The sequence below is a fragment of the Macrotis lagotis genome, chromosome 3, assembly GCF_037893015.1.
Source record: "Macrotis lagotis isolate mMagLag1 chromosome 3, bilby.v1.9.chrom.fasta, whole genome shotgun sequence".
NCBI lineage: Eukaryota > Metazoa > Chordata > Mammalia > Peramelemorphia > Peramelidae > Macrotis > Macrotis lagotis.
The window spans coordinates 149,850,158-149,877,947 of record NC_133660.1 but is presented as its reverse complement, the minus strand read 5'-3'; the positions used below and the strand labels follow the sequence as shown (position 1 = coordinate 149,877,947).

General features: G+C 31.4%; 1 protein-coding gene across 2 annotated transcripts in view; it reads right to left on the bottom strand.

The window, feature by feature from the left end:
• EPHA5 (EPH receptor A5) overlaps positions 1-27,790 on the bottom strand; it is a 567,705-nt gene that overhangs the window by 26,614 nt on the left and 513,301 nt on the right. For both annotated transcript variants that reach the window (XM_074229341.1, XM_074229342.1), the window contains 3 exons: positions 16,717-16,784; positions 14,103-14,228; positions 12,873-13,058 (listed from right to left, as the gene is read on the bottom strand). In XM_074229341.1, the coding sequence (XP_074085442.1) occupies positions 12,873-13,058; positions 14,103-14,228; positions 16,717-16,784 (380 nt within the window). The remainder of the gene's footprint in view (positions 1-12,872; positions 13,059-14,102; positions 14,229-16,716; positions 16,785-27,790) is intronic.

Genomic DNA, 27,790 nt, shown 5'->3' with positions numbered 1-27,790 from the left:
TAATAATATATAATATAGAGTAATATGCATTTTATATGTATGATCCATGAAAATAAACATATACCATCACAAGCTAATTATTAAGCATCATTTTTACTTCCTGTAATTTACAGAAAAATATAAATATTTTCTTGCTATTTTATGAATTCAGAACAGAAATTGCTTATTTATATAGGCCACATTGTCAGAAATTTAAAAAATATTGCTATGAATATTATAACAGATATAAATAAATTATATATACATTTAATCATTTCCATGCAAAAATATTTTATTAGAATTTTTATTTAAGCTCCATAATATGACAAAATAGATTTTCATATATATAATTTCTCTTATGATAAATTGGAAAATGTATATTCTTTTAATGATACTTGAAACATTATATATGTTCATTTGGTCAGCATCAAAATATAAAAATATATAAAGGAATGTATCAAATTAAAATTTTATTACAAACAATTGTTGGACAGGGTAGAGCAAAATTAAAAATTTCAAAAATAGTCTTTTGAGGTCTTTTGCACTTCTTAATTTTGGTACTTCCCTTTTTGCATCAAAGAAACATCTTATAGATGTCCTTATTCATCCAGTAACCATTTTCATTCTACTCTACTCATCATCTTCTTTGGGTGTTTAATAAAGGCTTGCTTTTCTATTCACCTCTCAAAGTCATCAATCTGTGTTTATATGTGTTTGTGTATATTTTTGTATGTGTGTGTGTGTGTGTGTGTGTGTGTGTGATATCTCTCGTTCTTAGACTAGAAAGTATCTTGTAAGCTAATTTGTATCAATATAACACAAATCACAGAATTCCAAAGATGGAAGCAGAGTTTGATGACTTTTAGTTCAATCTATCCCAGCTGAATCTTCTCTACTTAGGTACCATAAAAGTGTTCATTCAGCCTTTGTTTGAAGATCTCCAGTGTAGGAGATCTATAGCACCTACAAAGACAGTTCATTTCATTTCAATATTAAATCTCAATTTAGCTTGTTGCAAATTCCACTTATTGATCCAAATTCAAGCAGAAAAAGCCCAATACCCCTCCCCATTTGAAAGCCCTACAAGGATTTTCAGTTATTTCATATCTCCTTTCCCAACCAAGCTTTCACTTTTATAAACAAAATACATATGATTCTTGTCAGGGGCATTTTAATCTTCTCTTGTTTGCTAATTGTCTTCCTTAAATGAATTGCCAGAAATGAATATGACTCCCATGATCTGATGAGGACAGAGCCCAAAAATCCTTGACATTGCACTTCTTTTAATACAACCTACTATTTCATTGACTTTCCTATATGCCATACCATATTGTTCATTTATTTTGCTATTTCTGTCTGCTAAAAGTATCCCCTCATCTTTTTTTGAATTATTGCCAACCTTTCAAACCTTCCCCATATCAACTTGTAATTAGGTTTTCTAAACGGAAATATAAGATTTAGCATTTAACCCTACTAAATTTCAGATTATTTGATTTAACCTAATGTTCTAGATTGTCAAGATGTTTTTGAATCCTGTTGGTCATCAATAATGTCAGTTATTCTTTTCAGCTCTTCATGATCTAGGGATTTGATAACCATGTCATTAATGCTTCTAACTGATTAAGTGATTAAAAATATTAAAACTATAGGATGGGGGTGGCTAGGTGGTGCAGTGGATAGAGCACCGGCCTTGGAGTCAGGAGGACCTGGGTTCAAATCCAACCTCAGACACTGAATAGTTACCTAGCCATGTGACCTTGGGCAAGCCACTTAACCCCATTGCCTTGAAAAAAAATCTAAAAAAAACTATAAGAGCAAGTAAAGATCTCTGGGACACTCCACAGGTTCCAAAATGACATAAAACATTAATGACTGCCATTTGGGTCAAGTCATTCTACTAGGGTCAAATGTATCTTATTGTGCTATAATTTAATACCATATTTCTCCCCAAAATCAGAGTTTATCTACTTAATTATTCTAATCCACTAGTTTATCAAATAAATTGAAAAAGGAAATAGCCTTTTCAACTAAATCCTAGGTTTGTCTCATTAAGTATTTCTGGTTCAAGTTACCATTAGCATCTTTCCCTGGTGACTTAAGCAATTTGACTTGAGCCACACCTCTTCAGAAAGAGTAAAGCATTCCTCAATCCCAAAGAAGTATATAAGGTAAAAAGACTTCAGACATAGGGCATTTTTAATTTACCTCAAACAAACAAACAAATAAAAATGTATTATCTCAAAAATAGTCAAATATTCCTCCCCTGTCCTATCCAGAGTGTCTCTGATTCTCAGGAACATGCACAGTGCTCTGGAATATTTCCCTAGCTAAAGAACCATATAGCTAAAGAACTTGAATTTGGAAGAAAAACAAATATTCCATCTCTACTGCTGATTCCTCCAAAGAATAATTTGCAATGTGTTTCAAGGGGTATTTATATTTTAAACAAGGAAAAATTTAAATTAAAATAAAGAATCTATAATGGTTAAATTTCTATTATCAAGATCATGCTTAGGTGGGGCAGACTGGTGGGAGGTAGGTGGAACAGAAGATTGTCTATCCTCTTCTCCACAATCCAGAGAACTAGGACAACTATATTTGACTGGTTTTTGGACTATATTATACCCATCCAGAGGAAGAAAAACAAAACAAAACACACAAAAAAACAACCTTTCCCAATCTGATGAACACTTTATAAAAATTATCTCTTATGTATCTCTTTCCCTTAATCCTAATTATGCCAAAAATTACTAAACATGTTTATCAAAATATGTATGTACAGTGCTCCCTGTTGAGGGGATGGGGGAGGAAAATTTGCAACTTGGAAATATGCATGTGCAAATGGATGAAAATAAATAAATTTTTGAAAAAGATTGTCTATCCCTAGGTTGAGGGGCCTTCATAATTATCAACATATGTAGCCAATTACAATTTTGTTTATATCTTCTATATGTTCTTTACATTGCTTTATTATTTCCCCATATAATTAACATACTACCTGCTCCTTATAATCACCTTTCTTTACCAAATATCTCTCCTTCCCACCTCCCTGCTTTTCTGGGTTTTTTAGGAATCATCTATCATTTGAATGAGTTGACTGCAGGTGTTCCTTAGACTGATGAACTTCAGCAGGAATGAGTTAAAAATCTGTATGGAGTATTTATTTCCTGGGTTAATGAACACCTTGGCCTTCAATCCAGACTTTACTGAGCTTGGAAGAAGATATTATGATGTAAACAGGATGTACCCATCAAAAATCTTATTAACATTAAATAATACCCATACAGAAAGAGGAAATAATTACTTTTAAGAAGTTGGACACCTGGAATGCATGCTGTGCAATTTTTCAGCCAGCATCATCTGCGTTTAAGAGACATATTAATTATGTATGACAGCAAAAGCTGTAACAACAGAAATTTTTTTTAAAAAATATCTTATTTAAGGAGTGTGATAGGGACCTAAAGTGCCTCTCATAAATGAGAAGATGTGGGGGAATGAGCAATCAAAATAAAAGTTTGCAAACAGGTATGATATTCTTTTGTTGACAAGAATAATAAGACTCTTCAAATCCCATTTGATTAATTTTCATGCTTGAGTCATTTTAATGCTAATTATATATAGTTTGGCTCAGGTTTTATATCTCATTTCTCGCTAGCTTGCAAGGATGACATAGCAATAATTAATGTGGTTTTCCTCTAGTCCTTGTAAATGCAATGAAATCCTCTAAGAACATGCAAATTATTTTATTTAAATCAATTTCTACAAAGAGGCATGAAATATAGACAGAAGAAACCGCCAGTCATCTTAAAATTGCTTAATAAATCCCTATGCATTAGACCTGTCCTATCTATGTCATAACATGATTATAATTAACTTTAAAATTAATTCATAATAATATATTTGTATATTTTAAGGCAAAAATATTAAAATATTTGGCCTTTTTCCATGCAAAGGAATTGCTGATTAATTATAGAATACTCAGAAATAAGGGACATGGTTTCTAAACTCATTGCTAACTAGTCATTTAGCCTCCTTAGGCCTCAGCTTCTCATGTTGTAAAATGAGGAAAGATACTACTAGATTGCTTCTAAGGTCCCTTCCAAATGGAAATCTGTGATCATAAATCCTGTCTATAAATATCATATAGAAATGAGAGCTATTAACATTTATAGATAAATATTAAAGATATATATGCTATACTTATATATAAATTGCTAAATCCAATACCATTATTGAATCCTCAGTCTACTTGAATTATTTTCAGTTTTTCACATGTCCTGGATGCCCTTTCCTCCATGTTTGCCTTACAAGATAATGATCTGTTGGTTTCCTCTCACCTGTTTGACTTCTCCTTTAAGTCACTTTCTGATGTAATATTTTAACATTCACTTTTAAAAAAAGTTTTAGTCCTAAATTCTTTTTCTCCCTTCCTCTCATACTTCCCTCATTGAGAAGACAGCAATTTGTTATGTTTATACATGTATAAATTGCTATGTTATGCATGTATATAAATACATTTTGATGATAGTCATGTTTTGAAGGAAAACAAAAAAAATAAAGTTTAAAAAAATGTATGCTTCTATTTGATATAGATTCCAACAGTTCTTCTTCTTTAGAATTATCTTGCACTACTATATTGCTAAGAATAGCTAAGTAATTTAGTTGAACATCATACAATATTACTGCTCCTATATCCAGATGTATTTTTGCTCATTTTATTCTACATAGTGTCATGTAAGTCTTTCCATTTTTTCCTGAGAGTCTCTTGATCATTATTCCCTATACTTTTCAGTCTCTTTTGCTGGATCATACTCTTCCACCTATTTACCAAAGATGTGTATTTTCTAAAGCTCTCTGATATACTCTCATCTCTCTCTTTTTTCTACATTCTTCTTCATGCTAATTTATTTCAACTCCAATGAATTTGATTATCCCCTCAGTATATATAATTTCTTCACCTCCAGTCCCATATTACTATATGCTGAACATTTCCATGTAGATGTCTCTTAGGAAATGGCAACTCAATGAGCCCAAAAACAGAAATCATTTTATCATCCAAATATTCCTATTTCTTACTTAGGTGACCATTATCCTTACTCTAACTCAAGGTAACATTCATGGAATCGTTTTTGATCCCATTTCCTTACCACTCATTAAATCAGCTGTTGACTCATGTCAATTCTACTTCCATCTCATTCCCCTAGCATAGACCCTAATCTCCTCTCACCTGGACTACTACAATAGCCCCTAAAAGTTTTCCCTAGTTTCAGTCATTGACCATTCTCTCTTCTAAGCAGCTAGATGGCACAGCTAGATGGAGAACTGAGCTTAGAATCAGGAAGACTCTTCTTCAGGAGTTCAAATTTGGCCTTGTGTATTTAACAGCTATTTGACCCAGATCAAGTCATTTGATACTGTATGCTTCAGTTCCACATTTGTAAAACTTATTTGCTAAAGAAAATGACAAACCAAACCATTATCTTTGCCAAGAAAACTCCAAATGAGCTTGTGAAAAGTCAGACACGACTAAAAAATGCTTGAATAACAACTCTCTTCTCCCATTCATCATCCATGTGAGTCAAATTATTCCCCAAAACCTGGATTTGATTTCTAAAACAACTTCCTTTCAAAACTATCCAATAATTTCCTATTCAATTTGTGATAAAAAGTAAAATCTTGAGACTGTCAATTAAAACTTTTCACAGTATTTCTCATGTTTATATTCTTATTTCATATAATTTCCATTTATGCACTCTAATACAACAAAGGCCAAATTTAATATGCTTGAATTTTATATTACATATTTCAAATAAAGAGGAAATTTCAGAATACAAAGACAAAGACAAAGCATAAAATAAAATCAATGCCTGTCCTCAAAGAATTTATAATTTATTGAAATTATTAATGATAAATATATATACATATATATGTATGTATATATAAATATATATATATATATATATATATATATATATATATATATATATATATATATATATATAATAAAAGGCATTAAAAAAGAGAAAAATAGCCAAAAAAGTTTGCTAGGGTTTTGACGACATCCTGAAACAAATTTCAAAGGTAGAAGTTCCCTATAGACAGAGAAAATGTTTAGATCCCTTTGTTTGCATATAAAATTGACCTAATTTGTAACTACAGTCCAAAGATACAATTAGGATCTCCTCTGAAATCCCTAGTCATTTAAAAGAAATTAATACAGAAATATTTGTTATTCATATAGTGTTTCAAAATTTGATTCTAGTTGATCTTATTTGATTACTTAAAAGGTAATCAAACTGTTCTTAACATTTGATTGAATCACTCAACAAAGTTGTGAACTATTACCAGGGCTTCCCAGCTGACTGATTGCAAAAAGCCACAAAGATACATCAGTTGGACCCTCAGAATTGACTGATGGTCCAATATCAGTAATATAGAGGCAGGAAAACTAACCTCAATTGAATCAATAATATCTCCATGATTGAATGTCTTCTCCCACTTATGTATATGAATATTTTGATAATTGGTAGATGGCTTATTCGTATTTCATTTTTTAATATCAAACCTGAGATACCAAATCTCATCTGACCAGCTCTGGCATATTTATTATACTGGAGTATAGCAAGTAAGGATACTTTATTGGAACTTTACTAAAATCACTTTGGTAGCTGATTATGGAAGGGATTGGAATGGGAAGAGGCATGAAGTATGATCAACAAGGAAGTTAATGAATCATTTGGCAATGAGTTTATCATTGCTCTCATAGTTTCTGTTAAACTGGAGATAAGGCAACATCCAAGCAATGTTGAGAAGGTAGAAACAAAAAGATTTGACAGGTAATGTTAAGTAGATGGTGAGTTTATGTGATTGGGAGAAAGGTGATATTCTTGACATTATCAAGAAAATAAAAAAGAGGATCAGTTTTTAGGGGAGAAGTAACTAATGAGTTCTATATTTTAACACTGACTTTGATGTAGCTAGAGGACATTTAGTTATAAATATCCAAAAGGCAGCTGATATGAAATGAGAGCTCTAGAGAAACTAGGACTGGGTTTATTGATAAGAGAAACATCTGTATAAAAATGATGTGACTCATAGGAACTGATAAAATAACCAAATAAAATGCTATAGAAGGAGAATGGAAGAGGTTTAAGACAGACCCTAAGATATATAAAGCACAAGAGTTCTTCGTGGTTAATGGGCATATCCAGGAAGAATATGGGAAGGAGTATTTCACATTCTTGGTGGGGAAAAAAGCCTAAAGTGGAGAAAATATCCAGAAGAAAAAATCAAGATAAGGATCCAGTAAAGGTCATTATGTTTGGAAAGTAAAAGAGAATTTTTCTCCACTTTGGAGAAAGTAGCTTCCTTTGAATGATGAGATCAGAAGTTGAATTGCAAATTGTTTAGCCTGGAAGGGGAGGAGTTACACATACATATATTTACAAATACATAAAATATTTACATATTATATATGTCAAGAGTCATCAGGAATGGTAGGCTCACATGAGTTTTTTTTTTTTTTCCTTTCTCTTATAAGGTTGGGAGAGAGATTAAAATGTTACTAAGGAGGTAGTGGATAGATGATATGAGATGAGAGATGACATTGAAGATTAAGGTAGAGATGAGCAAGGGAGGAATCTTCTGGAAGAGATAGGTAAAAGGGTACAACTAGAAGTTGTTACTTTGGAATGAAAAAAAGGTCAGCTCTTCATAGGTGAAGAAAGATAGCAGGAGAATATGTCTAGATCATAGTGGATATATATGAGAAGAGGAGAGGGAGCTCTTCAAGAATGACCTCTTTTTTTTTTCAATAAAATATGAAGCAAGGTCCTTAGCTGAGAGGGTGGGTCCTATGTATTTTAATCATAAATTCAATGCTTTTTTCCAAAGAATAACCATTTTCTTTGTTTTCAAACATCACTGTAAAATTCAACTACAGTTTCATTTATTGATAGTCACTAATGACCCATAATCAATCACAGTAAAACTTGAATGTAACAAATAATCAGTTGATTACTTATTTGCAGTATTTACATGATTCATGAATTTGCTAATGTGTTTTTCTTAAGGATTTTGGTTTGAGATTAGCATAGTTAATAGTATTCTATTCCATTCCAATCTATTTCATAAACTTCTAGTGCATATATAAAAAGACAGCCTGACATCATTTAAAAGAGGAAAATATGTGTTCAAATCCAATGTCAGACATCAACTAACTATGCCTATCTGAGCAAGTCACTTTACCTCTCAAGACTTCAATTTTTGTTATCTGTAAAATGAAATATTGGACTCTATGTCTCTAAAAAACCTCTAACTTTATATCTACTCTATCTACCTCTATGATCTACTAAGTACAAAGCATTTTCATCATCTAAGAATCAATTCTCATATAACAACATTCTTAGAGAAGATGTAGTTTTTTTCTTTAAAATAAAATACATAAGAATTTTAATATCTTGCCTTCAATAACAATGATGTATAAAAACAAATAACTTTAAAATATTCTGGGATATCAGTAAAAACATACTGACATGTTGACATATTGACAAACATAAATAACATAATAAATTTATAAGTTACAATTGGATTGAATAAGAAATCTATTGCTTCTGAATGTACCCTTCCCTAGAATGGAAGGAGTCATTTCTCAATTAAACTGTAAATAGTATTTTGCATATTATTTCCAGTCTCCTCATGAGTTTAAATTTAGAGCAACTCCAATCCTGACCTGATTTTAGATCAGGAAAATGTGACCTAAGGCTCTTGTTTCCCATTTTTGTTTTTTTGTTTTTGTTTTGATTATGAAATATTTACCTCATTTCAGGCTTTAAAGATGGAATTCAGCATTTGGCAATTCTATGACTTACAAGTATTGACTCTGGATTTATTAACATTAAACATCTAAGAAGAGCAGCCCCTTAACTAATTTTCACAAGTGAAAACAAGGTAGAGCAGCTCAAAAGAAACTCAGGAAAGCAATAATGTGATCGAAGAGAGGGTTGACTCACAAATTTATTTTTCTTTTTACTATTTTATGAATCTCTTTGAATAGTAGAAGATGACACTGTTGAGCATTTCATGAAAGTGACCTGCATTGAAAATGAGTTATCTGAAGCAGGAGCTGTGGTTTTTGGTCATTTGTAAGCAAACTCTGACAGACAGAATCTCCCTTTAAGATGTGTCACATTTAGCAGTGGAGCAGAAAAAAGATTTCTGAGTGAGGTCCCTTGCTTCTAGCACTTGAAGCAATGATACAGAAAGGATGAAGCATTATTACAACCCTATCTGTGGGAGTGCTCCTCCAGTCTCCCCACCCCAACTTCAATCAGAGAAATCACAAGATTTAGTTGCACTTATGCCTCATTATCTGTGTGCTGCAGGTTGAGAATAATTGCTGAATAAATTAGCATCAGATCAGAGAGCATGAAATTAAGGACACAAATAAAGTGAGTTTCAACATGGTAAATTAAAAACAAGTTGCTGACTTCCTAAGTTGTGCATTAATAGCTTACCTTTGTGAAGGAAAAATATGGTTTCAATTCACACAGAACAAGAAATAAAGACAAAGAGTTACTTAAAAGCCATTGTTTCAGTTTTCCTGTTAATATTGTCTTTGAGGGGTCATCCTCAGAACAAGGTAATTGGAGTCAAAAAATTTAAGTGCAAATATTTTAAGAAAAAATCATTATTATCTTCTATAACATTCAAATTTTATACTCTGGACTATAATTTGCATATTTCAAAATGATTAAATTAATGGATATAGAGAATACAGACATTTTATTTCGGTATAATAAAAAAAACAGACTCCTACATTCTTAGGTTTGAATTCAAGGCTTAAATAAGACCCAGAATCTGACTTCATGGAGCTTATAATATGTAGGGGTTGCTTGGAGGAGGCAGGATATATTACATAAATAGAAAACTGCAAAATATACTTATACATGATTCACAATGCCATGAAGGATATAAAAGGTCTAATGTTTCTAGCTGGGAATTCAGAGAATACTCTGGGAATCAATTTTGAGCAAGAATTCATCAGGAAAAGAGTAGACTTCCTAGCGACAGGAAATGCTGATGAATCATTAATTCAATAACCAATCATTTATTGGTTTTATATCCCTTGAATTCCTAAGATTTCATTCTCTAATTCTTCTTTCCTTTCTATTTTTATAGTCCTTTTTGCATTTCCCGAGTCTCTTATTGGTAGACTTCCTTCCTTGAGAAACTAGTTTGCCTTTGAGTGATCTTGGGGTATAATGCCTTAGCAAGTCTCCTACAAGCAATATTTTGATCAAGTTAGTCATATTTGTCTTGATGAATTAAAAGGGCATAATGAATAGAAGATATGATGGAAAAACTTAATTTTAATTAAGTACTGTTTTATTACCATGTTATATCCATCCAATGTTTCTCTTCCCTAATTATTCTTTAAGAGAAAATACTCTCTAAGAAAACAAAATTATATTATTATGATAGTGTTAGTCAACATTAATTATGTTGTTCCTTGGGAGCAGAGATAGAAATACTGAGCCAGCTTTAATACAGATTTATTTTAGGTATAATTTACCATTGTGGTGTTAGCTATTCAACCCTCTTTATGTAGGAACTGTTAGCTCCCTCATGTATCCCATATACAGGAATCTGAGGAACTTAAACTGAATTAAATAGTGGAGTGGCTATATAACTGACTCTAGTGTCATATAATTCCACTACTCTAATCTACGTCTTTAATAAGAGGAAGAAAGCATTTGAATGAGCCCTGGATGCTACAGTTTAATACAGTTTAGATACTCCACTTTCTCTGCCAGAGTCATCTGGGTCCTGTGCCCAAATATGAATCAGGATGATTGGAGATGACCCTGATGTGGGGCAATCAGGGTTAAGTAACTTTCCCAAAGTCACACAGCTAGTAAGTGGAAAGTGTTTGAGGTGGGTTTCAAACTCCCATCCTGAATCCAAGGCCAGTATTCTATCCACTGTGTCAATGCCTAAAACATAAGGAAATTAATACTTAAATTACTTATTCCTTTTGTTCAACTCTTTTTATTCCAGAATTTATGTAGTGGTGAGAGTTGGGGAAAAGCAAGAGCCTTGGCCTCATTATTGTTATGCTATGATCACTTGAATTAACTTGCATAGATACACAATAAATATTTGGTAAATTGAAATGAATAACACTTGTTAAGCAAAATTCTCTTTTAGGTCATTTGAAATATTTTAAGAAATAATTGCAAGAGGACATTTTAGGAAGATGATTGTGAGAAGTCCTTAATAGTTTTCTTTGCAATATAACTATGGCCAATAAATAATATGACAAAAGTGTTGATTGTTTGTATAAAATATAGAATACTAGTCTGAGTGAAGAAATTGCTCAGATTAAGGAATCCAGGACCTAGCCTTTTTATTTTACTTTAAAAAATTTAAACATACTCTAAAAAGAACAGTTCTATACATACAACAGAATACAGGAAGAAAAAGGTTTTATAAGAAAGTGTAAATCTCTATTTTATGCCATTTGAGTTTTTAAAATGTATATAATGAATTTTTGATGTCATTTTCCAAAATGTCCTGATTGTCTATGGTTCCTTCTGTTTTGCACATTTAAAGAAAATATTATCATGGTCTTTTTTTGTTTACACCTTCTTCCTTTGCCTCCCACCATTCAAAACAAGATTAAGAAAAATAATAGTAAAAACTTAGTCAATAATAAAAAATATACGTGACCTTTTCTAGACTTTGACAAAATATACAGAAATCTAGAATCTTCTATGTTTGTGCTCTAGAGAAAGATTAGACTGATTGCTTAAGTATACTACAACCTGATATAAAAGAACATTTGATGATAGATACTTTGGAAAGCACTTTATGAATAATATTTCATTTGATTCTAACAATGACCCTTGAAGATAGGTAGTGTTAATATTATCCCCATTTTGTGTAAGGCACTGCAGTAGACAGAATAATTTATCAAGGGTGACAAAACTTCTAAGTATGTGAAGCAGAATTTGAAATAAGATCTTCCTGATTCTAGGATCAGTACTCTTATCTATTTTGCCATGTAGTTTGCCTATTTCTTCTTTGGTTAATTAATATTAAAGTCACCCCTGGAATCTGCAGGCTTAAGGAGGTCATCATAGTCAGATTGTTACATCTGCTATTAAAGCACCTCAAAAATTGTTCAGGACAGCAAATAAGTACACATGTGGAATCTACCAATCTCAGAAGTTTCAAAATACATGGGAAGCACTGGATATCATTTCTGTTCTCAAGACTACAAAAAAATTTGAGACAAAATTGAACAGGTTGCTACTGATTTAAGGGAAATAATGAAGCCTAAGGGACTTTTGTCCCTAGGACATTTTCAGTTTTTTGAGGCTGCTGCTTTCCAGGGAGCTATTAAAATACCTCAGTAGAGAAACTGAAAGAAAGAAATGCAGCTGACTATAAAGAGCTGCTTAAAGGTGGCATGGCACCTGTGGATATGGCATTCATATTAGCACCATGTCTCTAGCCTTTGAGGATTGTGTTTCATTAGGAAAAAGGGATGTGGGACTAGGACAAAGATAATGTTAACACCACTGCTGCTTTTTTTCATTAGCTGATTAATATTTCTGTGAGGTGAGATTATTATTGAATTTTCTGGTTCTTGCAATAGCCTTTAAAAGTTCACCTTTACTTAAAAGCACAGCTTATATAGAGATAAGCTCAAATTGCCCAGGAATCTTTTAAAATAGGAACATATCATTTCGAAGTAACAGCATTAGAAATATTAATGTCATCTGGGCCTGTTTTCCTTCTCTACTAAAAGCCACAACCTATAAGATAAAGTGAAAAAAAATCAGAGTTCAGTATTCAAAGAACACAATGATGTAGAAGTTGGTACATACTTTTTGTCACAACACCTTCCAAATGGATGATGTTAGGATGATCAAACTGTCCCATGATACTTGCTTCTCCAAGGAAATCTCTCCGTTGTTTCTCAGTATAACCCACTTTAAGAGTTTTGATAGCCACAGGAAATTCTCTTTTTCCTGGTAATTTTAGACGTCCACTGCAGACTTCCCCAAATTCACCTGGGAAAGAAGATGAAAGAAATGAGGGAAATATTCATTTTAAGTCAAGTGGTTCAAATTAGGGCCAGTTGACGGACAGTTAAAAATTAGATTTTATTTTTACCTAGTAGTTTCAGAGTTCCAATTCTATATCTATGAAACTATAATCCCATTATTGCTAAAAGTCTCTTCTAAAGTTTCATCATTCCCTGGAACTGACTGAGTGCAATTTTTTTAAGTCCTTTCAGTGAAGCTAAAACCTATACTTACTTGTACATTTTCTAAATACTGGCCCAGTCATGTGTGTTTCAACTTTGCTTGAGTAAATGGAATAGATTTTCTACCAGTAGACTGGGTTACCCAATTTATGGGTCTTTAAAATATTTAAATAGTAATCTTTGTACAGATACCCACAAAGGCAAATATTTTTAATATAATGTGTTATTCAAGTTCACTTACTAAATATAGATTTTTAATCCTTGAGCCACAAGACATATCCATATAAAGAAATTCAACAAAAAAAAAACAAAATATAAAAGTCATGACTTTTTTTTCCATTATTATGATCCAGCTACCATAGATCAGAACCATTAACAGAAAATTATTTTAGACTACTAGAATTTCCTTGACCTGCCTCTTCTTCCTTTATTCAATCAGTGGTGAAAGAGAGTATTGAAATGATTCAGTTTGTCAAATGAGGGAAAAGGATTGACAAAAATGAACAGCAACAATAATAAAAGTTGTCGACAAACTAGATAATCACAAGTTAACATTAAATGCCTAATATATACAAATTCATGTTATGTTCATGTTATGATGAAAACTGATTCATGTAGTTTGCTGTTCATTGTTTAACTGAAGAGATGGATACATGTTCATTTACATGAGTTGTATTATTGGAAAATTTTAAAAAAGGAACTTTGAAAATTTGATGTATTACTTTCTTATTTAAATAAATTTCTTAAGAGTTATATCAACTTCTGGGTTTTAATGCACTGATAAATACATTTACACATTAATTTATAAATATAAATCAAGATTTTATACTTAAGCACACCATCATACCTGCACCAATAACTCTTTCAATGGTAATGCATGAAGCTTCTATTTCCTTGGCAAATTCATGGACAGCTTGATTTGGGTCCTCATAGGTATGTGGATCAATATAAGTTCTAACTCCTGGCAGTTTTACTGTAAAAATAAATTATCATTAAAATAGAAATGATAGTGATAGCAAGATTACACATTTCATTAATATATTACTATGTTTAACTGATTAATTATTAATTAATTAAATTTAATTTATTAATATATTACTATACTTAGGTCTCAAGTAACTAAGAAATTTGACAAAAGTAGTGCCATGGGTCACCTTATATTTTGTTATTATCATATATTTTAAAATACATTATTAGAGTGTGTAGGCATGAACATAGGTACATGTATGAATATACATTTATAATTATATAATTTCCTTCCTTCTTCCTTTTTCCTTCTTCATCTTCAAGATCATCACCACCACCATCTTCTTTTTCTTCTCTTCCCGCCTTCCTTCTTTTCTTTTTTACCTTCTTTTCTTCCTTTCCCTTCCTTTCTTCCTTTTCCACTTCCTTCTTTTTTCCTCCTTCCTTCCTTCCTTCCTCCCTTGCTCTTTCTCTTTCTCTCCTTTCATTCTTTTCTTTCTTTCTAAGAATGGGAAATTCTAAGAATTTAAAGGGCTTGAAAAGATCACTTTACTAGAACTTGTTAGAAGTTAGACCCGTTTTTCTGACTCTATGTCAAACTTTACACACAATATACAATGTTTCTCTCTCTCCCTCTCTGCTACCATTTCTGTCTGTATCTCTCTCTCTCTCTCTCTCTCTCTCTCTCTCTCTCTCTCTATATATATATATATATATATATATATATATATATATAATATATATACACACACATACATGTATACAAACATACCACATTCATTTTTCAGAGGGAAGTGGGTTGGGGAAGGTAATTTTAGTCAGTTGTTTGAAAAAAAATAGAAGTGAAATTTTATTAAGTCATTTACAAACATAGTCATGTATTATCAAATTCGGACATACACAATAAAAACTGAAATTGAATCTTCCATGCCGTTCGTGCAGGGGGACATTCAGTAGAATCAGAAGCAGCACATGATGTGCTTGACATATACTTGCCATGGTATGGTTCAGATCACTTTAAAAATTCTAGTCACATCACATTTTGTGAAGTAACACTGGCATAGTTTTAATGAACCAGAGAGCACATAGTTATTTTACATTTCTTTGTTAAATTAAAATGCTTTAAATTTCTACAATCTCTTAAAATCTACTCTGTCATTTGAGACTCAATGGTCTATATGACCTGTTCCAGAAGGTCCTTAACTAATTCAAGAGAACAGTTAAAGAAGATTAGAAAGTGGAAAAGGCTTAATGAGGGAATATTGAAAGTTGTGGGGTTTTATCTCATTTACATTCAATTTCCAAAATTAATAGGATAGATTTTTTTCTCCACTGATTTTATATAAATTATAACTGACTTAGAGATTTATTTTGAAATATGGTATTTTCATACTGTGTAAGAGGATTTTTAAAAAAATTTCTACAGTGTTCAAAAGTTGTAACAAAGAGATACTCAAACTCTACCCATGACTTGTCACCTTATAAATCTTCTGTTTGGCATAGAAGATTTGATATTGTTTTTTTAAAAAAAAGAAAAGCTTACCACCTCACACCTCTCAGACTGGCCAATATGACCAGAAAGGACAATGATCAATGTGGGAAGGAATATAGGATATCTAGGACAACTAATACGTTTTTATGGTGGAGCTGTGAACTCATCCAACCTTTAGAATTTAGAATTATGCTCAAAGGCCAACAAAAATTGTGCATATTCTTTGTTCCAGCAATACCACTACTGGGTCTATACACTGAAGAGATTATAAAAAAGGGTAAAAACATCACCTGTAGAAAAATATTCGTAGCAGCCCTGTTTGTGGTGGCAAAGAATTGGAAATTAAGTGAATGTCCTTCAATTGGGGAAATGGCTTAACAAACTGTGCTATATGTATATCATGTAACATTATTGTTCTATTAGAAACCAGAAGGGATGGGAATTCAGGAAAGCCTGGAAGGATTTGCAAGAACTGATGCTGAGTGAGATGAGCAGAATCATAAGAACACTGTACACCCTAGCACCAACAAGGGGGTGATGGTCAACCTTAATGGATTTGCTCATTCCATCAGTGCAACAATCAGGCACAATTTTGGGGTATCTACAATGGAGAATATAATCTGTATCCAGAGAAATAATTGTGGAGTTTGAGCAAAGACCAAAGACTATTACCTTTAATTAAAAAGAAGTTATTTTATTATGTAATTTTGCTATCTCTTATACTTTATGTTTCTTCCTTAAAGATATATTTTCTCTCGCTTATCACATTCAACTTAGATCAATGTATACCATGGGAACAATGTAAAAACTAACAGACTGCCTTCTGTAGGGGGTGGGGGGGAGGGAAGCAAGATTAGGGGGGAAAACTGTAAAATTCAAAATATAAAATCTTTCTTTAAAAAAAAATAAAACCTTTTCTCTGATTAATTATTTTACTATATCTACCCAGAAATGTAAACTTAAGTCAGAGAGAATTATGTTGAAATTTGTACAATATGCTTACTGTGCCCATTATGAAAATGCATTTTTTCCTCTTCTGGGTCTTGTTTTGCTTTGCTGTACCCACACCTCCTGTAACAGAGTAAGCATCAGTCAATCATTACATTTCAATCTACTGAAGCAATCCATTCACAATAAGTCCAGGAAAGAGAAAAAGGACTTAAATTGTTGCCCCTCAGAAACTGTATTAAATCTCACATTACTATCATGACTGAAGAAAAGTAAAAGTCTTTCATTGACTTAACACCACTCACTTTCCACTCTCAGTCCATAACTTCTGTAAATATATTGCTGAAACAATCAAGATCATCTAACATACTTTCCTTCATTTTTCATTCTCTCACTCTCAAGATATCATTGGTTCTTTTATTCTTTCTCTTTCAAAGAAAGAGATGACTCTTCTACCCTAAGTTTTTTGCCTGTCTTGGATATTACATTCTTTTTTTATTTCCTAGACAATGACAAATGAATTAATTCTTCCATTTTGTTTCACTAATCTTTCTCCTGTCACTAAGTTCTTCATGTCTTTCAAATTCTTGGGGCGGGGGGCAGATATTCTCACTCTTGCTATTCCTTGAGCCTCTAGTCTATCTTTTCTAATTTTTATTCTGGAAACATATTCTGAAAGTATAAAGATAAAAAGAACCTTAGAAGTTACCTAATCTAGCCAACACTCAACTCTATTCTATTTACATATATTATCAAGGCCCATTGTATGAAATGACTGATCTAATGTACTGAAGATTTTTTTAATGATATATGTTGAACCAGAATCCAGTTTAAAATTATTTCACTAAAAGAGCTTGGCCTAACTTCTTAATGAAACTCCATCACAGTAAATATACATTCCCGATCCTTTTTTCCTCATCACTCTTTTCCTCACCTTCTTGTAAAGTGAATGTTATTCCTATTACTTCATTTAAATTTCTCTAGAAAATGACTGATCACTTTTTATTCCATATTACATCTCAAATTCCCTCTTGCATTTGCCACTGTTGACGTTAGGCCAATGATGTGCTGGAGTGAGCTCAAACTGGCTTAAAAATTCATTTTTAAATTTTCCATGGAATCATTTACATCTCAGAAATTTGCTGTTACACATTTACAAGAAGATCCCTGTCCTCTCTATCTTTCCTGACTTTGATTCCAAAACAAATCACTCTCTGGTTCTTCACTTTCCTGTCTGAAGAATTTTTTCCTCTAATTCTCTTACAATCACTTATTATTTTCACAACTAGTAAATGTAGGTGATTACTCCCCAACATTTTGTCCTTTCGTTCAGTAGTAATATTCTTATTCTTTTTTTCTGCTCTCCTCTTTTCTCCTCTCATAATATTGCCCACTGCTCTTAATCTTTATGAAACAGTCTTGATAATGAGAATCCTTTGCTCAAAAATTTCCTGCCACATAAATGTTTATCTAATCAAATCCTTTACCCAACACTTCTGATCCAGTTTGTTTTAGCCCCAAATTGTGTTTCTGGTTTACTTCTTTGTATTACTCTTCGAGGATTTTAGATTCTACCTAAACTAAAGCACATATCACATTGTTTTACTTCTATACTCGTCATTCTGCAAAAAGGCTCTATCCTATCTCCCCTATCCATACATATGAGATTAGAATTCTACCCATTAAGGCATATGCTACTAAATCCATGAAGTCTTCCTACATCGCCTACAATACATGCAGTTTTTCTCTATATCGTGACTCCCACAACATTTTGTAGCTTTTTAACAACATTTATCATCTTCTACCTTGTTTTTGAGTTCTTTGTTTATGTCTCATTTCTGCCACTAGATTTTGGGCAGAAACTAAGTCTCATTTGTCTTTACATCCACTTGCATAATACCTTGTGAAGCAGGTGCTAAATAATGTTTACAGAATGAAAGAATGGATGCATGAATGCATGAATGGATGATGTTTTGGGTTGTATCCTTACAATGACAAAAAAATGTTTGGGGAAGGAAAAAGCACAGTCTGGCACACAAAGGTGAGAGTAATGATACTAAAGAACCATACCAACATGACATTCAAGTCACTGTTAGTAAATTTAAAATATCATTTTAAAAAATGTTTTGTAACAACCAATAAATAACAAAATTTTTCATCAAATATACTTTCTGAGATAATTATAACTTCTGATAGAAAACAGTCAATTTCTCATAGAGGATCAATAAATTGCTTTATTCTAATATTGGTTTAAAGATGTTTATTTTATATAGAATATGTAACAAAAATAAATTCAAAGAAAATATTTTTGGTATTATAATTTATCTCGTAAAATACTTTGGCATTATGAAAATAAAGAGGACAAAATATAAAAAGGACAATTCTTTTAAAGCCTGGTATGCTATTAGTGATAAAATTTACAAGAAACATGATTATTTTTCTTATTAAAGGCTTAATCTTATATTAAACAATAATAATTTTAATGAGACTATTAATAGAAGACAAGGAAAATATCAGATTTTCAAGTTGTATTACATTAACTGATTCATATTATTTGATTAAATAGTAATTAAATTGAATAAACTACATACTATGAGTAATTATGAGATTAGCTAATTACTTCATTTCCTGTTCCTTGGTGAGATTATATACTAAATAAGATCATAGATTTAGACCTAGAAAGGACCTTGAAAAGGAATCTGGTGTGACTCATTCACATCCCATTGGTACTGTAATTCAATGAGAAATTCTAAAAAAAAATAGAAGAAGTCAAATTTACCCTTTACACTGAAATCATGCTATAGTTTATTAAAGTTGAGATTCAATTTATTTTTATAAACTTCCAACTTATTAACATTTCCTTTTTGTATTTATTATTCTTAGCTTCAAATAATTCATTGACCTTTAGAAACAGTGTATATAATCATAGATTTATAACTGGAAGAGAATTTTGAAGTTGTCTAGTTTATATTTTATTTTATTGATAAGGAAATTCAGGTCCTTGGAAGACCCAAAGGTAAAAAATTAGAGAGGAAAAGTTTGAACTCAAGTCTTCTCTAGAGACATTCATTTTCCACTATATTATTATCATTCTCAAAGGAATGCATATCTAATGTTTATTAAATGTACATTATATGCATATATATTATACCATGTATCTATACATGTTCATATATATATATATATAATGTTTTACATGGTTTATGAGATATAGGTTTTATTAAAAAGCACAATATTAATCCAAGAAATATATAAATTTTCTCTGAAAACAACCACTTGTGCATGCATATATACACATACACATATTACAGTTTACCTTTGAAAGTAAATATCCTTTTCTCCCAATAAACTGAACCCAAGCTTTCAAAGCTATGCTAAAGTTATCTTTATCATTAAATGAGTCTAGTGAAAATTTAAATTGTATGCAAATTCCTCACATGAAAGTAGAAATAAAACTTTAAATCTCTTATAAAAATGATTTGGGAATACCTTTGTGCAGAGTGGATAACATTTTATTACCTAGGATGAGATTCAGAAGGGCAATAGAATCGAGTTATTTTTGACTATGGGTATCTCTGGAGCTCGATAACATATACGGCAGCATGTCACATTAACATATAAAATTAAGTTCTGAAACCCCCCAAAGCACCATTAAAACAAGCCTCAACAAGATAGACCAAGTAAAAGTGCAGCTGGCATGGACTTGCGTTCAAATAGTGGTTCAGCATCACTAACAAAGCATTGCAGAAAACCTGTTCATTCAGTAATATCTTCCGTAATTGCTCCAGATGCATCATCTTAACCAATCAAATAGACAATAAATATGCCACTCTTAGCATAAATTATGTTCCCTTCCTTCTGGAACTTTTTTTTCTGAATGGATATCATATTTTGTACATTCTCCTTCACATTCTATTTTTAATATTCTTTGAAAGATTATGCCAGAAATAACTACATTTGAATTTGAGGGCTAAACATCCAAAATGGCTTATCCATTGATTTTATAATTTAAAAGAATCTCCTGGGTTTTGGAAAGATATATGGAAAAAAGAAAAATTGCATCATATAATAACATCTTCAATTAATAATAATAAATAATTTATTATTAATAATTCTTAATTAATAGTAATAATTTAAAAGGTCTAGGTGTATGGCATTCATCATTATTGTAAAATTTTAGAAATAATTTAGAAGCCATCAAAATGTATAATACTTTAGAACAGTAGTTACATTATTCTGTTGACACCTGATCATCTTGAAACTCTTTTTCAAGGAATATATGATTTCAAAACTTTTATTAAAATAACAGTATTAAAACACTACTATGCACTAAAATGTTTTAATTTTTACTATGATAAAAATCAATAGAATCCAAATAAACAAAAATTCTTTGAAGGTGAAACAAATATTTTAAGAGAATAAAGTATTCTGAGACCAAAAAGTTTGAGCACCACTGCTTCAAGATCTAGCTAATTAGAAATCTACAACTTGGCAATTTTGTAAATTGTGTGTGTGTGTGTGTGTGTGTGTGTGTGTGTGTGTGTGTGTGTGTGTGAAATGAGAGAGAAAGAGAGAGATTGGCAAATTGCAATTTCTCATCATATATAAAGAAGGGAAAAAATAAAGCAAGATTAAATAGAACTCACAGGAATATATTTTAAAAATTGCCTTGATCATTACTGTTATTAAATTTGAGATTTTGGAACAATATAAGACTAGCTAGGACTAGTAATTTACTCAATAATATTAAAGGAGGGAATGAATAAGCAACGGGGAAATAATTTAAGATGAATTGTTCTCAGGGTGGCTAGGTGGTGCAGTGGATAGAGCACCAGCCCTGGAGTCAGGAGTACCTGAGTTCAAATCCTACCTCACACAATAATTACCTAGCTGTGTGGCCTTGGGCAAGCCACTTAACCCCATTGGCTTGCAAAAACTTAAAAGAAACAAACAAACAAAGATGAATTGTTCTCTAAAGAGCTAAATTTTTCCAACATTGTTCTCCTTTTTCACATTATCTGTCTAAAGGATATTTGTCTGTGTGTGTGTGTTTGTGTGTGTGTGTGTGTGTGTGTGTGTGTGTGTATGGAAGGTTCTCATTTTTTAAATTTTTTTTAAAAATTCAGAAAATACATTGCTTGACATGGAAATGAGTATTTTTGTTCTACATCTCTGTTTTACTGCTTTGCTACATTATACTCATTATATTGCTTTACTTGAAAGAGAAAACATTCTAAAAGAAATTAACTATTGGGAAATGGTGAAACATTTCTCTTCTGGCAAAATGACAACTCTGAGCAACTTTAGACTTTGGAAAAACCACATTAATGGGAATATACACACTCATATTTTGACAGAATAATGGCTCCAGCCATTGAACAAAAGCATGGTTAAAGACTTTTATTGCTGAAATCTTGAAAAGGATCAGTTTCAGCTTTCTTGGAAATGGTTTGGCTCTTCAAGTTCGAGGATTTGCTGAACAAAAGAGATTTTGAATTAGATATTCGCAGTCTTGACCACAAGAAATGAAATGACAAAAATAGTTTTGATTAGTGGGTAGCTATCAGTAGCTTTAGAAGATTCTTCATTATACATGCATATAAGCAAACACAGATAATATGGAAAAGCTTTTGTATTGCAATTACTTCCTTTAACAAGAAGCAATAATCTGCTGGTTGACACAGTGAATAGGGACAGCTAGTCTTCTCGAGAATAAATGTTGAGGCTCTGGATGATATTACTATCTTCAATATGAAGATAGTAATATCTCTGCTTACTTCCATGGAATTTTGAGCTCCAGAGAAAGAATGAAGTAAATAGTAGGTGTTACATATGAATAAAAGGAAATAAAGTCTTCTCAAGTTGCAAATGTCTCTCTATGTGAATTAGTCAATAGTACTAAGGATAAGTTAATAATTTTCTTAATGAGTACTCCTGAATATAATGGACTACAATCACTCTCCAATGAGAAACATTGATCACCCTCTTAGTAAAAAGCAAAGGGAGAACTTAAATGATTTTGTTGAAGATTATATATTATTTTCACTTCCTAAATATCCTTTAAGATAAAATTACCTTTTAAAAATCTAAAATAATTTTCTCCAAAGACAGATTTGATTAATTTGGATTCCATGAATTATGAAGTTGCTTCAAGAATAGGAATTAATTTGAAAAAAAAATGGTACATTGCTTTGTCTATTAGAATAATCTCTCCTCTTGTACTGGACTTTTAATATAGAACAACAATTTATAATGCATGAAAATAGTGAGAAAAATCCATCTTGTTGCAAATATTTGTCTAATAATGTCAAGTAGTAAGTTTCATAATTATCTTTTAATTATTTAATAGAATCTGCCTTTTTTCATTGCCCTAGAGATAATGAATATGTAATATAATTTCTGCCTTATCCAATAGAAATAAAAAATGTGGCTCCAAAATAATGTATGGTTACATTTTCACAAAGTAATCCCTCACATAAAATTTAATATTCTATTCACATGTAACAACTCTTCACATCTGCCTGCCACAAAACACTTTAAAATGAGAGTCTAGAATTATTACAAAGGGATAGCTTTAGTCTTTGTGCTTCCCAGGTTTCCCAACTGTTTAAAGGGGAATAAAATTCCCACCTACTTTTCAGGCAGACTTCTTGTGAGAATTAATGAGATGTCTACAAAAGTTTGGCTGAGAGAGAGATGTTGGAGTTAAATCTGCTTATATCAAAATTCAGGAAATTTGAGCATCATTTAAAAATGTGGAAAAGATTATTAATAGAAACTTCCAACTAACATAGTTCATATGTTTCAAAGTCCTTCATGATTCTTTTCTATTTAGAAACATATCAAAATGAGAAAGACTACAATCTCAATGATGAAAAAACTGAATAATTAAAATAAAATTTGACTTTAGGGTACAGTAAGTAAATCATCAGTCTCATTTGAAAATTGAATGCTTTCAAATTTCCAAGCTGATGCTCAGCATACTGAACTTCATTCCCTTACTACTTGAGCCTGTCTAAGGAAGCAGGAAAGGCATGAAAACACAGAAACTAATGAGTCAAGGTAATAGACCGACAGATGCTTGAAATCAATGTAAGCATATTTAAAGTATGCAAAAAAAAAGGTAATTTGGGCAATATGGGATTTTCAAAGCCCTTCGCTTAAGTGCTCTAGCTATACATTTTCAGACATAATATAAACAGATATTACTGAGTATAAATATTACTATCTTTTCAGGAAAAGAGGTTTGCAATAAGATTGTAGGAAAGTCTATTGTGGAAATAAATGCTCATTACATTGAAAACAAAGTATTTGAGATGTGATGTTTAAAGACTTTCTTTAAGAATTGAACTACATGATAGACTCTCTTACTTCAATTAATCAAAATAGGAATACAGTTTATTGCTAAAATGCACATTCCAGTTTTCCAAGTAGGAATCAGTGAAATCTGAAGAATCCCTCATGCTAAAAGAAGCTTTCATTTGCAATGTTACATTTACAAATACATTAATATAGCAGGAGAGAAAATCTTTCTATCTTTCATAATAATTATATTATTATTGAAAACAAAACAAACAGATGTTATCAGAAGAGCAAATATATCTTCTTCTAAATGACATGCATATGCCCAATGGCTCACTGAGGACAATATGATCAATTTTCAAGCATTATATGCATCATCACATTTAGGGAGAAATTCTTAGGTTTAAACAGAAAAGGATGAAATGGTAAAAGGTATAATCCCTGACATCATTATTGATGAAGTGACTATCTGGAAGTAGAAGGTTGGAAGTGTACTGAGGAGGTGAGGTACAATGCTATTATTATTATTTTTTAAATTTTGGATGAGATATTAGAATAGAGTTGAGATAATAAGGTTCAATTATACATAAGGTAGCTAAGTATTCATTAGCTTACTAATTAATAATCAATAGCAATAATGTTGGCAACACAGTCTATATATAAAAAAAGGTCTATCCTTAAAATGACACTTTATGGATATTCTAAAGAATTTGATGTTATTCATTTCAGTTCTCTGATCTATGTGGAAAGACTGTACTGCCTTGAACAAACTCTACAGAAAAGTGTTCTGTATACTTGAAAATCTACAGAGAAAAATATTTGTCATAAATTATTCCTTCGTTCTTCTACTTATATAAGAGTAAGGCATATTTGAAATATATTGGAAAGACTATTAATAAAAGCATAGAGAGAGTCAGAGGTAAACGGGGGAGACTAGAAAAGCAAGTTCCTAGATGATTACAATAAGATTATAGAGTAAAATTATACAACAAGATTATAGATAAGACCATAAAGTTCATATTACATGTGAGGAAAGTGAGATAAAAATTGGTTAAGTTAGTTGCCCAGAGTGACTCAGGAGAATCAGAGGCAATATTTGAACTTAGGTCTTCCTTTTTCCAAGTCCAATGTTTTTTATTATTAAATTTATGTACCTTTCAAAGCTAGCAGGAAAGAGGTATGGATGTTTATGCATATTTATAGATAGATGCATCATTTTATTTTTTTTATTTTTGGTGAAGGAAAGAAAGAGCAGCACTAACAATTGAAAAATTAATAATTCATATCTGAAATCACCATCATGAAATCAATAGACTCTATTATTCGTACCTTACTTTCAAACTATATTCAAGGTGGAGTTAATGACAAAAATTTCTAAAAACATCCCTTAAATGAATTAAGTGGTATTTATAATGATCCAAGAAAATGTCTTAACTAGTGATACCATTACAATGTTTGGAATTTAAATAAGCAGCTTTTAATATTGATACTGCTCACAAAATAGACAGAAAGGTCATGCTGAGAGGTCCAGGGTGAATGTCCCAAAAGCAATCTCTGTCTCTGTCTCTGTCTCTGTCTCTGTCTCTCTCTCTCTGTCTCTCTCTCTCTCTCTCTCTCTCTCTCTCTCCCTCCCTCTCTCCATATATATATATATATATATATATATATTTTTCCATTGAAAAGCAAACATGAATCCTAAGAAACTATATATTTTTTCCTATCTTCTTTTAGATTTAATTTTATTAAAGCTGAAAGAAAAGAATGGAGATGATTTAGCCCAATTTCATTTTACATATTAATTAATAATAACAAGAACAGTGGTAACACAAATCTTCCAAAACTGATGCTCAATCCCAAGGAATGATCAGGTCTCTTCTTACTTGATTCATCTCTCAGCTTGGCATTCTTGTTTAGGGTTGGAGTTTGAATGACCTGTGAAGTAACTACATATTTCACGTCCAAACATCTTTGAAGAACATTTTGTCATCCACCCACTTCTTAAATATATACAACTGTGTATAACACAGTTTATTTCTCTTGATTCGTCAATAGTAATTAAAAAGATTTAAAAATAATTAGATATTAATGACAATATCCCACAAGCTTTGGTTTTCTTCGCCATTAAAATACAAACTCCCAGAGGATGAGGACTACGTCCCATGCCTTTATCTATCAGATTTATTATGGTACCTGATTCATAGAGTTTAATAATTGCATTTCATTTGTGCACACATCACAATTCTAGCTACTGCTCTCTTATTTATTACAAGAAAGTCCTCACTAAGAACCATGGAGAACAACCAAAGAAGGTTCCTGCCTAAATTCATTAATTTCAGAGAACTATTTCTATTTAAGGACCTCAGTCCAAAGGATCAGATGTGATATCCACTAGTGGTTCAATTGCAAGAGCATCTTCCCATGGTGACCAGGCAATGTTAGTATAACTAGCAGGTTTTGTTATTCTTTCCAGGTCCATCTAGAATACATTTTTTAAAAAAATCCTGCCTCCCACAGATTTATCAGAATTGCAAAAGATACAATAACTTTCTGTCTATTGCAACTGTTAAAGTGGTGTTACCAGATATTTCTATATCTAGTACTATGATTCATAATCAAACTCAAAATCACTTTGGTTTTAAACTTACATATTCTTCCAAAGCAACTACAATTGTATGCCAGTTTGGGATTGTTTTTCTAGTTCTCTTTCTTTTTTAAAAAATTTGTATTTATTTAAGATCACACAGTTAGGCAATTTTAAGTGTCTGAGTCTGGATTCAAACTCAAGTTCTCCTGATTCCAGTATCAGTGTTCTATCCACTGTGCAACCCAGCTGCCCTCTGGGTTCTCTTTTTCTGATTATTTGTAAATCTTGAAATGGTAGTCCTGAAAAGAAATGAACAATTTTAACTTTCATTATTCCTAATAATTTATTTTACATGCATTTGTTACAAGTAATTATAAGTAAATAGCAGTTTTAACAACAATCTACTTTTGTCTTAGAAGAAATCAATTTTGAAGAAATTTTTTCGGTCATTCATAAATCTTCTTAATATTTGGTCTTTAAATATTGAAAATCTTTTTTTCTCTCCTCTCTTTTAAGTCTGGACTGACATTTTAAGAATTTATGTTTGTTTTATTATAAAAGTTGGCCTATTGTCTTTAACTTTTGTTTTCATAATGTGTCTGATTCACCTTTCAAGTTTTATTTGGTAGCTGCTACTAGTGTTTTGGTAGTGTTTTGTAAGCTTTTTGAGAGCAGGAATTCTTTCAGATTTGCCTTTATATTTTCAAAGTTAAGCACTGTGTGTGGCAGAATTTTTTTTTTAACTAAACCTTTCATTTTCTTAGTATTGGGATCTCCAAGTAAGAAACTTTCATTGTTAAAGCAGGTTAGTCACCTCTTTTCAATTTATAATTTTAGACTTGATTTTGAGAAATGAGAGATTAGGTGACTTGCCTATGATGCAAAAATGTGCCAAAGGTAGAACTTATCTATCCACTTACAATATTATTCCTGTACTTTACATAAAGAGAAAAAGTTAACTGAGTTGGACACTGTATTTGTCATGATAAAAAAATTAGTTACCAGAATTTATTTTCAAATATTTGTTAAGTCGTAGATGGAATTAAACCATAAGCCTCACAGATTTTCATACTGGAAAAAAAAACCCCAGGAAAACTATAACAATGCAAATCTTTGTGATTCAACATTGATACTCTAAACCTAGGAGAATCAAAAAAATAATCATAATTAAAGGTTACCATCTACTTAATTTCATCTTGAAGATTTTTACAATTAAAGTGATTTCAACAGTATGACCTGAAGA